General features: G+C 39.3%; 1 protein-coding gene across 3 annotated transcripts in view; it reads right to left on the minus strand.

Moving 5' to 3' along the window:
- Positions 1-16,780, minus strand: part of PIK3CB (phosphatidylinositol-4,5-bisphosphate 3-kinase catalytic subunit beta) — a 204,185-nt gene that overhangs the window by 25,430 nt on the left and 161,975 nt on the right. For all 3 annotated transcript variants that reach the window (XM_082625119.1, XM_082625120.1, XM_082625121.1), the window contains 3 exons: positions 14,118-14,239; positions 10,732-10,875; positions 9,386-9,485 (listed from right to left, as the gene is read on the minus strand). In XM_082625119.1, coding sequence (XP_082481245.1) covers positions 9,386-9,485; positions 10,732-10,875; positions 14,118-14,239 — 366 coding nt within the window. The remainder of the gene's footprint in view (positions 1-9,385; positions 9,486-10,731; positions 10,876-14,117; positions 14,240-16,780) is intronic.

Here is a 16,780-nt window from a genome sequence, read left to right on the forward strand (position 1 = left end):
ATTAGAGAAAAGTAAAGAGACATACATTATAGGTAAGAAGATAAGTATGAAACTTTACTCAGAACTCTGCAACTGAGTAACAGAATTTGAAACAATTAATCTGAACCACTCTAATTGGGCAGCTCCATAGTACGAAAGCCTGGGGTTGACATTCAACCTTACTATCTTTGTCATCACTCTTGTATAACATCTTCTCAGTATGTCTCTTTCCACTAAGAGTATAAAGTAAATTTTTGTGCAGTAAAATAGATATGAATATAGACAACAGTAGCTATTGTTCAAGTCTAATTTAAGTGGTTTTTATAAGGAGGTAACTCTGGCTATCAAAACTTATGCAAAACAAAAAAAAAATCATGCAAGTAGTACAAGGGGAATCAACAATGGCCAACTGAATCAAAACCATGTGTTTGGGACTTCCCTGGTGGCGCAGTGGTCAAGAATCCGCCTACCAATGCAGGGGACACGGGTTCGAGCCCTGGTCCGGGAGGATCCCACATGACGCGGAGCAACTAAGCCCGAGCGCCACAACTACTGAGCCTGCGCTCTAGAGCCCACGAGCCACAGCTACTGAGCCTGTGTGCCACAACTACCGAAGCCCGTGCGCCTAGAGCCCCGTGCTCCACAACAAGAGAAGCCACCGCAATGAGAAGCCTGCGCACCACAACAAAGAGTAGCCCCCGCTCGCCTCAGATAGAGAAAGCCCATATGCAGCAACGAAGACCTAGTGTAGCCATAAATAAATAAAACCATGTGTTTAAAAGTCAACTTTACTGGGCTTCCCTGGTGGTGCAATGGTTAAGAATCCACCTGCCAATGCAGGGGACACGGGTTCGAGCCCTGGTCTGGGAAGATCCCACATGCTGCGGAGCAACTAAGCTCATGCGCCACAACTACTAAGCCTGTGCTCTAGAGCCTGCGAGTCACAACTACTGAGCCTGTGTGCCATAACTACTGAAGCCCGCACACCTAGAGTCTGTGCTCTGAAACGAGAAGCCACTGCAATGAGAAGCCCCCACTCGCTGCAACTAGAGAAAGCCCGCACACAGCAATGAAGACCCGACACAGCCAAAAATAATAAATATAATAAATAAATTTATTAAAAAAAAGAAGGAAAGAAAAGTCAACTTTATTGTTTAGTAACTCAAGGTCTTTCCATGTAATATTATGTAAGACCCAGCCTCAGCCAGCTATAAAACATAAAAAGGAATATTTTATTTTATCATTATGTCATTAAAACTGGAAACAAATGATAAAAACAGAATACATATATCAACATGTGAATTGTGTATAACAAGCATATAAAATATGTAGGCAACAAACATTATGAACACCATGGCTTGCATTTTGATGAACAGGAGATTTATTTTACACCATGTTTTCATTTTTGAACTTTGCTTCTATGCAAGGAAACCACTAAGACTCTGTAGGGAGGTGAATTCGGCATGCAGTTTCTACAGACAGGCTGAGGGCTTGCTCACAGGAAACTGGGAAGGTTCTATGTAGCCTGATGATAAAATTGAGATTGCTGAAGCTTGCCAAGTTAGCCATCTGTCAAAACCACAGACACCCCATTTCTCAACAATTTCAGGAGCTGTAAAAACACTGGTGAAAAGGGAACTCACTGAAAAATGGGCTATGCAAACAGGAACTTTTTGAAGTATTTCAAATTTGAATTTCTTCCATGTTTGTACAGTTGTGAATTTTCAGGGCCTAACCCTAATTATGTTGATATCCATTTCCTGGAACAGCGTTCTGAATACCCACATGGCCATAAGTCAAATACTTTAAGTGTTTCAACACCTTGTCACACTACAGGTTTACAGTGATAACAAGAACTGCCATGTAAAGGGTACAATCTTCCCCTGGCTGTTCATCAGTCAAGAAAAGAGTAAGAATAATGTGATCAGACATATGTCATATGTTTGCTGGTATAAAAGTCAAAGCGAGGCTCCCAGAGAACCAAAAAAACGTCCAGTGTTGTCTGCTCATATGAATGAGGCCAAAGAAGCAGGGACCTCATCAAGTGGGGTCTTAATAGACTTTGTTAAAATTTGGATTTTATTCTCTATGCAATGAAAATTACTGCAGGGATTTTAAAAAGGGAATACATCTACATTTTAAAAAGATCATTTTATCTGCTGGGTAGAGAATGAAGGTACGTGTTGTGTGTGTGTCTGTGTGTGTGTGTGCGCACATGCATGCATGCAGAAGAATGGAAACAAGGGGCACAATTTATGAGGTTAATGAAGACATCCAGGTGAGAAAGGATAGTGGGTTGGACAAGGATGGTAGCCATGAACACAAGAGAAATTGATAGGTATGAGATATCTTTAAAAGGACTATAAAATTAAGGGGACTAATAGTATCTATCTCATATTCTTGTGAAGAATAAATGGCCCACAATAAGTGGTGAATAAATGTTAGCTATTATTACCATCATTAAAGGGCTTTCCAAAAAGGAGGGACCAGATACAGTTATTTTAACATGAATAAAAACCCGTAAATATTAAAATCATCTATGAAAACCTACGGTAGTTCCTCTGGCAATTCAAATGAGTTAAAAAAGTGTAGTGGGGGCTTTCCCTGGCGGCGCAGTGGTTGAGAGTCCGCCTGCTGATGCAGGGGACACAGGTTCGTGCCCCGGTCTGGGAAGATCCCACATGCCGTGGAGCGGCTGGGCCCGTGAGCCATGGCCGCTGAGCCTGTGCGTCCGGAGCCTGTGCTCCGCAACGGGAGAGGCCACAACAGTGAGAGGCCCGCGTACCGCAAAAAAAAAAAAAAAAAAAGTGTAGCGGAACTGGAAATTATAATACTACAGAGAGCTGATATAAAAATAGGGTGTGATACCACAGAGGTATAGGAATGAACAGAAGGTTAGGAGTGGGTAAACAAATGGCCTTCAAATGAGATAGAGAAGTTAGAAAAGGTAAAAAGGTAGGGGAATCTTTGCCACAAGGAAAAAACAAAGTAGTACCAAATAGTAAAGTCTGGGAGAGAATATTTAATACTACAGAAAGTTTCAGTTAGGTGGATTGAATATACTGATTTCAGTTTATATCAGCTAGATGAAACTACCCTGCTAATATTTACAGCTTACATACTGTAATACTTACAGTCACATACAGCTTATGGTCTATGTTTACGCCATGACAATAATAAACACCTCATTTCTCTAACATGTACTCATAGGCTTAGACACACTAAAAAGTTAATAAATCCCCCAATACTTTCATCAACGCTGAATGATGCCTGTGAACTCTCCTATATCAATCAGACTGAAACTGACTTTCCCCTGGCTTCCCCAAAGGGACCCATGGCCTTTTACCATAGCAACTGCACAATGGGGGAAAGGAAATAATCAGAACTTTCAGGGACTTCTGGACACTGGTTCTAAATTGACACTAATTCGAAGAGACCCAAAACATCACTGAGGTCCACCAAAGTAGGGGCTTATGGAGGCCAAGTTAACAATGGAGTTTTAGCACAAATCTGTCTCATGGTGGGCCCAGTGGATCCCAAACCCATCTTGTGGTTATTTCTCTAGTTCTGGAATGCATAACTGAAACAGATATACTCAGGAGCTGGCAGAATCCCTATGTTGTCTCCCTGACCCGTGGAGTGAGGGCTATTATGATGGGAAAGGCCAGGTGGAAGTTATTACAACTGTCTCTTCCCAAGAAAACAGTAAAAACATTCCTGGAGTAACTGTACAGATTAGTATTATCATCGAGGACTTGAAAGATGCAAGGTGGTGATTCCCATCACATCCTCATTCATCTTGCCTATTTGGCCTGTGCAAAAGATAAATGACTCTTAGAGAATTACAGTGGATTGTTACAGCATTAACCAGGTGGTATACCAGATATAGTTTCCTTGCATAAACACACCCCCTGATACGTGGTATGCAACTACTGATCTGACAAGTGCTTTTTTTCTCCGTATGTGTCAATATGGACCCCCGTAAGCAATTTGCTTAAGTTAGCAAGGCCAACAATACACTTTCATTGTCCTAACTCAGGGATACATCAATTCTCCAGCTCTGTGTAATAGTTTAGTTTGCCGGAATCTTGATCGACTTTCCCTTCAGTAAGATATCATGCTGATCCATTACAGTGATAATAACATTATGCTGATTGAACCTAGTGAGTAACACGTAGCAACTACTCTAGACTTAAAGAAATTTGTATGTTAGAAGGTGGGAAATAAATCCGACAAAAATTTGACGCCTTCAATCTCAGTGCAACTTCTAGGGTTCAAGTGGTATGGAGCATGTCAAGATATCCCTTCTAAGGTGAAGAATAATTTATTTGCTTACAACCAAAAATAAGGCACAACACCTAGTGGGCCTCTTTGGATTTTGGAGGCAACATATTCCTCATGCACTTTAGCCTATTTACTGAGTGATCCAGCACCTCAAAAGGTGCCGGGTTTTTTGTTTTGTTTTGTTTTGTTTTTGCGGTACACGGGCCTCTCACTGTTGTGGTCTCTCCCGTTGCGGAGCACAGGCTCCGGACGTGCAGACTCAGTGGCCATGGCTCACGGGCCCAGCCGCTCCGCGGCATGTGGGATCTTCCTGGACCAGGGCACGAACCCGTGTCCCCTGCATCAGCAGGCGGACTCTCAACCACTGCACCACCAGGGAAGCCCGAGGTGCCGGTTTTGAGGGAGGCCCAGAACAAGAGAATGCTCTGTAGCAGGTCCAAACTGCCATGCAAGTTGTGGCCACATGATCCAGCAGACCTAATGGTGCTTGATCTGTCAGTGACATATAGGGATGCTATCTGGAGCCTTTGGCAGGCTTCTATAGGTGAATCACAGCACAGGTCCTTAGGATTTTGGGGAAAAACAAACAAAATCTACCATGCCCTACTGATAACTACTCTCCTTTTGAGAAATAGCTCTTAGCTTGCTTCTGGGTTTTAGTAGAGACTGAACGCTTAACCACTGGCCACGAAGTAACCATGCAACCCAAGCTGCCCGTCATGAACCAGGTGTTATCTGACCCACCACACATAAAGATGGGCAAGCACAGCGGCACTCCATCATCAAGTGAAAGTGGTTATATACGAGACTGGACCCAATCGGGTCCTGAAGGCACGAGTGACATAAAGAAGTGGCCCAAATTCCGTGGTTTCTCACTCCTGTTATACTACTTTCTCTATCCTATCCTGCAGCATGGCCTCATGGGGAGTTCCTTACGATCAGTTGACAAAGGAAGAGAAGACTTAACCTTGGATTACAATATGTAGGTACCATACAAAAGTGGACAACTGTGGTACTAGAGCCCCCTTCTGGAACATTCCTGAAGGACAGTGGTGAAAGGAAATACTCCCAGTGTGAAGAACTTCAGAAAGTGCACCTGGTTGTTCACTTTGCTTGGAAGGAGAAATGGCCATATCTGCAATTATATACCAATTCACGAGCTGTGACCAACACTTAGCTGATGGTCAGAGACTTAGAAGGAACATGACTGGAAAATTAGTGACAAGGAAATTTAAGGAAGAGGTATGTGATAGACCTCTCTGAATGGGCAAAAAAATAAAAGATATTTTTGTCCCACTGTATGCTCACCAAAGTTTAACCTTGGAAGATTTTTATAATTAAGTGGATAGGATGACCCATTCCATGTATACCAGCCAGCCTTCCCTCAGCCAACCCGGTCATCATCCAATGGAGAACAGTGGCAGGGATGGAAGGTTATGTATGTGCTCAGCAACATGAACCTCCACTCACCAAAGCCCACCTGCTACGGCCACTGCTGAGTGCCTGATGTGCCAGCACCAGAGACCAACACTGAGTGCCCGATATGGCACCATTTCCTGGGGGTGATCAGCCAGCTATGGAATGACAGGTGGATTACATGGGACTGCTTCCCTTTTGGAAAGGGCAGTGTCTTATTCTTACTGGAACAAACACTCTGGATATGAATTTGCCTACAAACAATGTTTCTGCCAAAACTACCATCCATGGACTTATAAAACACCTTAGCCACCATCATGGCATTCCACATAGCATTGCTTCTGAGCAAGGAACTCATTTCACAGCAAATAAAGTACAGCAATGGGCTCGTGCTCGTAGAATTCACTAGTCTTACCACGTTCCCTACCATTTTGAAGTAGCTGCCTTGATAAGACAGTGGAATGGCCTTCTGAAGACAATTACAGTGCTGGCTAGATGTGAATACCTTGCAGGGCTGGGGCAAGGGTCTGTAGAGGGCTGTATATGCTCTGAATCACCATCCAATATATGATGCTGTTTCTCCAATAGCCAGGATTCACAGGTCCATGAAGGTGTGAAAATGGAAGTAGTACCCACTCATTACTACCCCTAATGACCCACTAACAAAATTTTTGCTTCCTGTTCCTGAAATCTTATGCTCTGTTGGCACAGAGGTCTTAGTGACAAAGAGAAGAATGATTCTACCGGGAGACACAACAATTCCATTGAACTGGATGGTAAGACTCCTGCCCAGCCATTTTGGGCTCCTCATGCTTCTGGATCAACAGGCAAAGACGTACATTATGGTGCTGGCTAGAATGATTGATCCTGACTGCAAAGCAGAAATTAGGGAAGAGTATGTCTAGAATATAGGTGATCTCTTAGTATTACCATGTCCTGTGATTAAGATCAATGGGAAATTACAAGTCAATACAGGCAGGACTACTAATGGCCTAGACTCTTCAAGAATGAAGGTTTAGGTCATCCCAGCATGTAAAGAACACAACCGAGGTGCTTGCCGAAGACAAAGGGAATACAGGATGGGTTAGAAGATGGTAGTGATAAATACCAGATGTAACCACGTGATCAGTTACAGAAATGAGGACTGTCATGAATATCTTATTTTGTTATGAATATGGGTGTATGCACACATATATACACACATATATAACAAATATCTTTGTTTCCTTCTCCCTCTTATTCCCTTAACATGTAACATAAGATACATTAACTTTATATCATTACTTAAATCTTAATATTTAAGTATTATTAATTTTACAACACACTATTTAATTTACAGGGCATTAAGGAGAAGAACAAATGCCACTGAAGGATATTATCTCCTCCTCTGAGAAAGAAGTTAATGAGTAATGGGTGGTACTCAGCGTCGTTGTATCATGTTAGGTGGAATTTTGACCTTGTTATTGGCTTTATTTAGAGGTTAAGTAGGGTTTAAGGAGCTACATATGGATGCCAAGTTGACCTGTGGTGGCTAATTTTACATATCAACTTGACTGGGCCAGGGAGCGTTCAGATATTTGATTTGGGCCAACATTATTCTAGGTGTTTCTGGATGAGATTAACATTTGACTAGGTAGACTGAATATAGCTGATTGTCCTCCCTTATGTGGGTGGGCCTCATCCAAACGTTTGAATAGAACAAAAGGCAGACCCTCCTGCAAGACAATGAAGGCATTCCACCTGCCTGACTGCCTTGAGCTGGGGCATTGTCTTTCCCTGCCTTCAGACTTGAACTGAAACAATGGCCCTTCTTGGGCGTCAAGTCTGTCTGCTTTTGGACGGGTACTCATATACTCTTGGGTCTCCAGGTTCTCAGGCCTTCAGACTCAGGCTGGAACTACACCACCAGCTCTCCTGGATTTCCAGCTTGACGGACTGCAGATCTTGGGACTTCTCGGCCTCCGTAATCACATGAGCCAATTCTTCATGATAAAGCTCAATCTCACCCACCTGCCCCCTTCACTCTTTGTCTATACAGACACAAACACAACTGTCTCTCTGTAGAGCACTGACTACCACACTCTCCAACTAGCTAACGAGGTCATCAAAACCCACGGCAAGTGTCACCTGCACTGTGACCTCTTGCCTGATGCCCTAAGCTAGAATATGTGCCTCTTTTTTGTGCTACCATACATAATACCCCCATTCGTAACACTGCCATCACAGTATCACTAATGTGTATACCTACTCTGTGGAATATAAAATCCTTGATGGCAGCAACATAGCTAATATGACTTCACATCACCAACAGCAACACAAACCCTAGCACAGAGCAGGTCCTGAGTAAACAGATATTAAACCATTAAAACAATCTGCTCGTGTTATGTTAGATAATACTCAATTTAGGAAAAACTACTGCTAGGGAGCAAGAGCACATCGTTGCCATCTGTCAATGAAGGATCCCAGCATGAAGAAGCTAATACAGGGCTGCTTTACCTGAGGCAGAAATGCTCTCATCTCATCCTTCAGGGGACCAAGAAGCCACCAACAAATCAAGCTGGGGCCAGGGTTACGTTTCTCATTTGCAAGAAAGCTCTTTAAACACCATTACTATTTGTAATTACTTAGCGGTATAAGTCAGGATGATCTCCAAAATAAAATACACAAATAACTGGATACTGAGACAACTGTCAACAATAACGCCCAATGAAATTCTGTGTTCAATAAAACAGCATCATGATTCTGTTTAATGGCTTATGTTTTATTTTAGCTTCAAAGATACATTTATATTGATAAAATGACATTGATGTCTATTTTGTAAAATGGATCTATCTTTAAGTTTTGATTTAAAAAAGAGAGGTTTTGCTAAAAAGGTTTGAAAACTCCCGGTATAATAAAAAGAGATTTAGTTTTATAGTTGGACAGAGCTAAGTCTGAAACTTACTCTTTTACTTAATAGTTGTGGGTTTTTAGGCAAGTTACTTAATCTCTTGGAGAGATTGTTTTTTCACCTTGTCAAATCCAGACAGTAACAGTAAATACTGTGGCACATTATTAGCAGAGTAAAATAGCATACTTTAAACACTTAGTATACTTCCTGGCATACAGTAAGCATTTAATATCTGACCTATTAGTATCACTAATGACTCATCACCTGAAATGATTAGAAAATGAAGGCCTAGGAAGAAAATGAGGGAATGTGGGAGAGCATCACCATTTCAGGCATGTATATATAGTTTGAAAAAGCAGCTTGAGGATTCTGAATTCTAGAAGCTGTAACACCTACAAACTTAGGTGTCAAAATATCTCAGTTTAAAACAAATGGCAGAGCGTATGAATCATAAATACTATACTAACTGGAAAGAGTAACTCACGGGTATGGAAAAACAGCATCTAAAGATTTCATAATCTTTGTTACCATCAAATCCATTGTTAAGCATGTCTAAATAGGTATTTCCTACTAAAATTTAAGGCATGGTGTTAATACTATGAGGAATCCTAATTTTTCAGATAGCATTCAATTAATAATATTCTGCTGAATTTGTTGAAACTTCATTTCTTGGCTTACAGTTTGATTAAAAAATGTATTAACTGGGTTCCGTTATTGAAACTTCTATGAAATACTGTGATAGGAGAACTAGCACATGACACAATTTATCAAATACCATGTGACAAAGTGAACATGAAGATTAAAATAAGCTGATACCTGCTTGGAAAGCGCTTTCATGTGACCTACACTTCCCCGGCAGTACGCTTCAAGGATGACACCAAATTGTATTGAAACAGCAGGAATGTGCACTTCTGACCTGCAGAAAGTTAATATTATGGAGATTTATCAAACACTTCAGGTCACCAAATAAAAATACTGATTTCTTTATTCTATTATGAAATTAACTTATTATGCTAATCAAAGAAAGGGAGAACACATCATCTTGTACACAATCACAGATGGGATGCTCAACTTTTAATTCTTTAAACACTATAGTTCAAAAAGATATGTGATTTTATCATTAGTTAATTGTTTACTCCAAGAAATCCAAAGTTATCACATTATTTGTTTTTTGGAGTGAAATGGTAATATTACCAATTTACAGACAACTCAGATGAAACACAGATCTGACTCAGATCATAATTGACTAATCCCTCAATTAGCTTCTATGGGATTTTTTTTTTCACTTAAAGAATGGTGTACACATTTGAAAAAGGAAGGAATACCTTATTTTGTTATTCCTTGAGGGATTTAAAAATAAGAAGATTGAAATGGATGAGAAAAGAAGACAAGTTAAAAACAAGAAAGGAAAAACTATGGATAATAAAGAAATCAAGATTCAGAAATATAACTCCTAAAATTAACATCAAAATACTATACAGCTTATTTTCCTTAAGAAGCTTAGCCAAAAAGGAAAAAAGTTATTTTTTTCTGTTAATGATTAGCTTCAGTACTCTGAAGTCCAGATGGAAAAAAATCACAAATGTCCAAGTATAGTCAGAAATGAGGAATTAACAACCTTCCTAGGAAACAAAAGAATTTTAGTTCTCTCTCCCTATTTTACTCCTATATAAACTTGGTTTAATAAGATTCATGTATTTCTGAAAATGACCTAGTTAATAAAGAAGCTAAAAATAAAGTTGCTGTTGTTATAGGAAAACTTTAAAATCTTTATTTATGCAATGGTAGCAATGATGATACCACTACCCAATAAGTACGTTTTTAGTCCAAAAATATTAACACAATATGTATACTTCACTGGAAAATAGCAATACATTATAATAATTATTATTATTAATTATAATAATTATAATAAAAATTATTAATTTCAGTTATAAATCAAGGAGGCCTAAAGGGACACTTATCTCAGTTACTTTGCCAAATCATGAAAATTGAGAGTCTGGGTATCAAGAAATAGGAGTAGATACCAAGAAAGCATAAATGTTATGGATGGCTCAGAAACAACTAAAGCAGCTAGACTGTTTTACTACATGCCCTGTATTATGCTGGTTAATATTTACAAAAGCACGTGGTGGACTTGATTTGAAATATAAAAGACTTACCTAAGGTGCCAAAATAAAAACTGCCCTATCCTCCGATTAGCAAGTGCTCTTTCTAGTAGGAATCTAGAAAGGGCACAATCAAGAAAAGGCTCATATTTTAAAACTTGCACCAACTGTAAAAGATATTGAGAGAGTTCTTCATCACTGAAAGAAACAAAAGACAGAGTAAGTCACTCAACAATCGGTGCTGGAAAAACACCCCTTCCTATCAAACTTAACAAATACTAACTTACTGAAACACAATGGTTCTTTTGGGTCAAGCTTGGGGCACACTTACATTCACTGTTTCACTGTTACAATAACATAAGAAAAGCTGAGAACTTCTGATGGGCAGAAGAGTGAAAAGGAGCAAAGAACAGATATATGGGGCATTTTTGTTACGTTAACTAGGTTTATATAACTGATGATTGTATTTACAATCAGCCGAGAGTTATAATAAAATTAGGTAATAGTTTTCTGATCATGCTGAAAAAGTTACGTACTCAGTCAACCAACCAGCTTTTTAAAATACAAATTCCATCAGTACTTCAACTTATTTTCCTTTCATATCATTGGGATTAAGTAATTTTTGCTCCCAGAAAATGAATGAACAATTAAAATCTTCAAATAGTTTGAAGGATAAAGAGTGTATTTGTAAGTGGGAACGGATTCATTGAATTGATGCAATATTATAATTAAATGAGCTGAATTATTTAATGTTCGGGCTCTCTATTTTGTATCCACCTCCAAACCATTCACATGTAAACGCACTCCCATCAAAGGCAATTCCAGTAGTCAGGTAAGATATGTATCCCAAGTCCTCTACTTGGTGACAATAGTCTTGGTCAATAAATGGTTAAGCAGTAGTCTAAAGCAGACCCGGGAATGAAACCTAGGATACTGACCTGGGACTGAAACTTAGGATACTATACACCAGAAAAAAACCTCATACCAGAAAATTTAACATAGGAAGACACATTAGAATTACCTATATGGAACATGGGAATCACAGCAATCTCCTCCTAGGGATCAATATACTTAAGAAAAACACTTAGCTCAGTCCAAGGGGGGCCAGGTAGCCCCTCCCCTTCAGATCTCCAATGCAAACAGAGAGACTGAGGAACAACTGGGAGGCTCATTTTTTAAAACTATCTATAAAACCATCTTAAGTTTATTGTAAAATCCATGCCCACTATAAAATCTATAAATAGTGTGAAAGATAGAAGTATAGAAAAGAAGAGGCCTCCTCTTTCCTTATACTTCTTATTTCACTCCCCCAAAATAACCACTGTTGAAGAGTTTGTATAATTTGTTTTGGAGATCACACAATTTAAAACATAAATGATTTATTTTAAAAAGAAGAAAAGGAAAAAAAAGTATCACAGTATCCATAATTTTCTGAGAACTTTTGTTTTTCAAATAACCATACAGTATAACCCCTCATTTTGAGGCTAGTAAGAAACTGGATAAACCTGAAAATGCCCATTGTCTAAGACTGTCTCAATAATGACGTTTCATCCAATAAATCCCATAGATTCTCACACATGTACTACCCTAAAGAGACTGTACAAGCATGTTCACTGTAGCACTGTTTGTTAAGAGGGAAATTTTGAGAAAATTTAAAATGTTCCTCAATAGAGACATGGAGTAAATATGATACATCTCTATGAAAGAATATTACACAGTAGTGAAAGGAATAAACTACATTTATATGTAACAGGAGAGACTGACCTCAAAAACTTAATGTTGAATAAAGGAAAAAAACTATGTAAAACAATATATATGGCAAGACACAGTTGTGTGGTTTTTAAATGTACAATATTAACCCATATCTGTATTTTATAGATATATAAATGTGGTAAAAACAGAAAATTATGGTATAGAAGGATATACACCAAATTCGTGATAACAGTTGCCTCTGGGAAGTGAAAATCATCAGGATTGAGTAAGGAAACTATGAGGACTTTAGCTGTAACGTTAATTGCTTTAAAACACAAACTTAGGGCTTCCCTGGTGGCGCAGTGGTTAAGACTCTGTCTGCCAATGGGGGACACAGGTTCGAGCCCTGGTCCGGGAAGATCGCACACGCCGCGGAGCAACTAAGCCCGTGGGCAACAACTACTGAGCCTGTGCTCTAGAGCCCGCGAGCCACAGCTACTGAGCCTGCATGCCACAACTACTGAAGCCTGCGTGCCTAGAGCTCATGCTCTGCAACAAGAGAAGCCCATGTAATGAGAAGCCCGCACACTGCAGTGAAGAGTAGCGCCGCAACTAGAGAAAGCCTGTGCGAAGCAATGAAGACCCAACGCAGCCAAATAAAAAAAAAAAAAAAAAACTTTTTTTAAAGTTAAAAAAAATAAATAAAATACAAACTTTAAAAAGTCAAAAATATTAACATTTAAAAAAAGAAAAAATATTAACATTTCTTCATTGTGGGTAGTGGACAGAAAAGAGTTAACAGAGGGGCAAGCCTGACTGCTATCCTTTGATAAAGCATGCTTACAAGGTTAGCCCTTGACTGGCATCTGAGAATGTAGATTTCGGAAGGCTTCCCACCACCCTAACAGATAAGAGTGGCTTACTGTGCCTAAACTGTTTTTGCAAAGAGTATGTTTTATGCTCAACACCCATTTTTGTTCCAGGAGTCTAGAATTTGGGAATATGCTAGGCAGAGGGTGCTTATGTGACTAGCACTGCCCTCCCCGCAAAAAAAAAACAACCCTGGCCACCAAGTCTCTAACAAGATCCCCTGGTAGACAGTACTCAGGTGTGCTGTTACAACTTGGTGCTGGGGGAACTAAGTGTATTCCGTGCGACGCCACTGGGAAAGAACTCTTAGAAGCATCTCCCTGGTGTCCTCCAGACTTTGCCCCATGGATTTTTTTCCTTTGCCAGTTCTGCTCTGAATACATTTTCTGTAATAAATCTTAGCCAAGAGTGACTATATGCTGAGTCCTATGAGTCCTCCTAGTAAGTCATGGAACCTGAGGGTGTTCTTGGGGACCACCCGATGCAGTTTTTGCTTGCTTTTTTGTTTTATCATATAGAGTGGGGACTTCCCTGGTGGCCCAGTGGTTAAGACTCCATGCTTCCACTGCAGAGGGCGCAGGTTCAACCCCTGGTCAGGAACTAAGATCCTGCATGCCAGGCAGCCATGCCAAAAAAAAAAAAAAAAAAAAGAAGAGAGAGCAAGAGTGGGGTAGGATCGGAGGAGATGGGGCGGGGTGGGGGGGGAGAAAACAGGAGAGACTGAGAGTGGGAGAGAGTGGGAGGAAGGAGGGAACAAATGCTTTGAACTCAATCATCCCTATCCTTTTCCTTTCTTACAAGACATTCAAGCAGACATCAACTTCTCTTCCCACCCACAAGTTATTCCTTGACCCAAAAAAGCCTCCTGCAGGAGATACCTCATCTGTTGCAGACAGCCCACAGCATATTCTCGCACGTACTGATCTGGATAGTTGAAATCTAGAAGCTCCAGGGCCTCCCGGGGGGGCAGTTTAGGCCAAATCTGAAGTAGTGCCTGAAGCTGTTTAAAAATTGAAACTGGTTCAGAAATTACAGGAGAGAAAAGTAATCTATTTTCCTTGGTACACAGGAGCAGAGATGGGTCAAAAGAAAGGAGAAGCATACTTGCAGTTACTAAGGCCTCAAAAATCCACTGTTGTTAATACAGATTAATAAAGATTGTCTCTGTTGAAAGATTCTATCGGTAAGCAAGTGAAAAAGCTATTATGTACTTACCTGGAAGTAGAATGATACACTGAATATATGAATTCTACAATCACTAGCCATTAAATAATTTTTTAAAGGAAAAAAAGATGGGGGCAGAAGGTGGGGGGAAAGGTGAGAGGAAGGGGAGAGGGGAAACAGCAGAGGGAAATAATCAAGAAATACTTAAAGGTCAAATTCAAAGTACAAATATAAGCTGCAAGGCTCAAACTAATGAAAGGCAATTTACATATAAAAAAGTATATTAATAACAACACAAAATTATCTTGAGGAAGTTTACTTTTAGTTCTTAATATTTTTAAGAGTAAATATCACTTTACAAAACTTTATTGACTATAACATGTTTAAATCCGTTAAATCACAGTATCTAGTTATTTTATATACACAAGATAAATACAGCCAGTTTCCCATTTATAGATGCCGCTTGGAAATGATCTAGATATAGGATAAAAAAGAATCCCATGGGGGAATGAGCTGGGAGTACTGGTGAAGGGGGGGTTCAGGTGGACATGGCCACATCTTTGGAAACCCTAGTTCCAGAAAACCCAAATCTCTAGAAAGGATTCTTACCTGCCTCCCATCAGAACACAGTGAGACTCATCAGGGTTGATTTTTTTTTTAAAAGGTCGATTTTGGAAAGAGTCCCTTCTTCCTCATGGTTTTGATATGTTTATAGCTTACATTCTTATCAGGGATGGTAAGTTGGGAAGAAAAGTGGTTATGGAGGAAAGCGAAACATTTTTTGATAATTATGATTTGTGGCCCTCCAAAGCTCAATCTTATCGGACAAAATCTTATTCCTTAATATCTGATTTATATGGTTGGGTTTTCTTGGGTATCACTTACGTAGCACTGACATCAAGTCCAAGGAAGAAACACAAAATGTATGCAAGATGAGAGCTACAAGAATATGGCAAATAGATGGCAATGGTTGGAGGCTTTTCTCTCAATTGCCTGCTCAATCTCAAAGTCATGTTGCAAGAGATGGCCTGCAGTACCTGCTGCCTGCCTTGTCGTTTGTCACTTGAGCATCTGTGAGAGACTTGGGCTTTGAAAATTACATAAAAATAATTTACATTTTATCACTTTAATTCTCCAAATTACTCAACCTCTCACTAACTTGTCAAGTGCTCAAAAAAAGTCAATATCTAAATGAGTATCTAGCAGCTAAGTTAAAAGGTATCTTCTCATATGAAGCATATTTAAAAGTTCAGTTCCCTAACGATATAATTTTTTTAATTAATTTTCAATTATTTTACATTAGCAGAAAAAATAACCCTTTTGAATAATTTTTAAAAGTTGACTGCATTGCCTTTTTAATATACATTTACATAAATTACTATCATGGATATGAAATGTGATACATTACAATTTACATAATGAATTACATCAGTTATTCAACAAATACAACAAAATGTTAGTTTTTACATTTTAACTTTTACCTTAAATTTTGGTTCAATTATTCTTAAACTTGTACTGAATAAAAAGATTGTCTTATACTTGTTCTTTTAACATATAAAGTACATATATGCATACACTACATAGGCAGATATACACTTATCTGTGGTATCAAAATCCCATGGGGATGGGGCTATTAGGGGAAAATATGTAAAAAGGGTCCTAAGGAGTGTAATAATGAACAAAAGTTTGAGCAATACTGCTTTAAAGATATGAAACACCTACGTCACCCCACGTTTTATCACTGATGGGGCTCCCTGCCCACTGTCCCCAAGGCCCTAATGGACTAGCAGTCCTCCTTATGGATAAAGGGGACTGTTTCTTGAGGGTCTGAAATGATAGCTAAAAAAACCCTCCTAGCATTCCCAGTTAACACGTGGAATATACACTGCTCCACAAAAACAATACCGTAAAGGATAGATAATGTTATGTAATACCAGAGATTCAACTATGGTATAGGTTAAAAACAGCCCTACTATTGAAAAGTTATAACTTTTGCTAAGATTATTTATAATTATTAAATGAATAATATAAACATAAAATTAAATAAATTACCAAAACTCATCACTTCAGTTTGGGGAAAGCTATGGAAGCAAATAGGGAAGGGAAATCTGACTCAGCCATATAAATAGTGAAAGCAGTGCTGACTAATTAATTACCTGTCTGCTGCAGAGACTATTGAAACCCCTTCTGCAGTATGCCAACAGAATGTTTTCCTGTGGATTAATGGGAGGCTACCCTTCTATAGAATTTTCACCCGTGGCATATGCCTGCAGAATATGTGCACCAGGCTCTGACCCTCCACTTCTCTTAGGTAGTCAATTCATTGAAAATACAGTTTATATTCTCTTGTACCAGTTCAGTGTAACTGGCAATGGGA

The sequence above is a fragment of the Mesoplodon mirus genome (genome assembly GCF_964341445.2).
Source record: "Mesoplodon mirus genome assembly, chromosome: 6".
Taxonomy (NCBI): Eukaryota; Metazoa; Chordata; class Mammalia; order Artiodactyla; family Ziphiidae; genus Mesoplodon; species Mesoplodon mirus.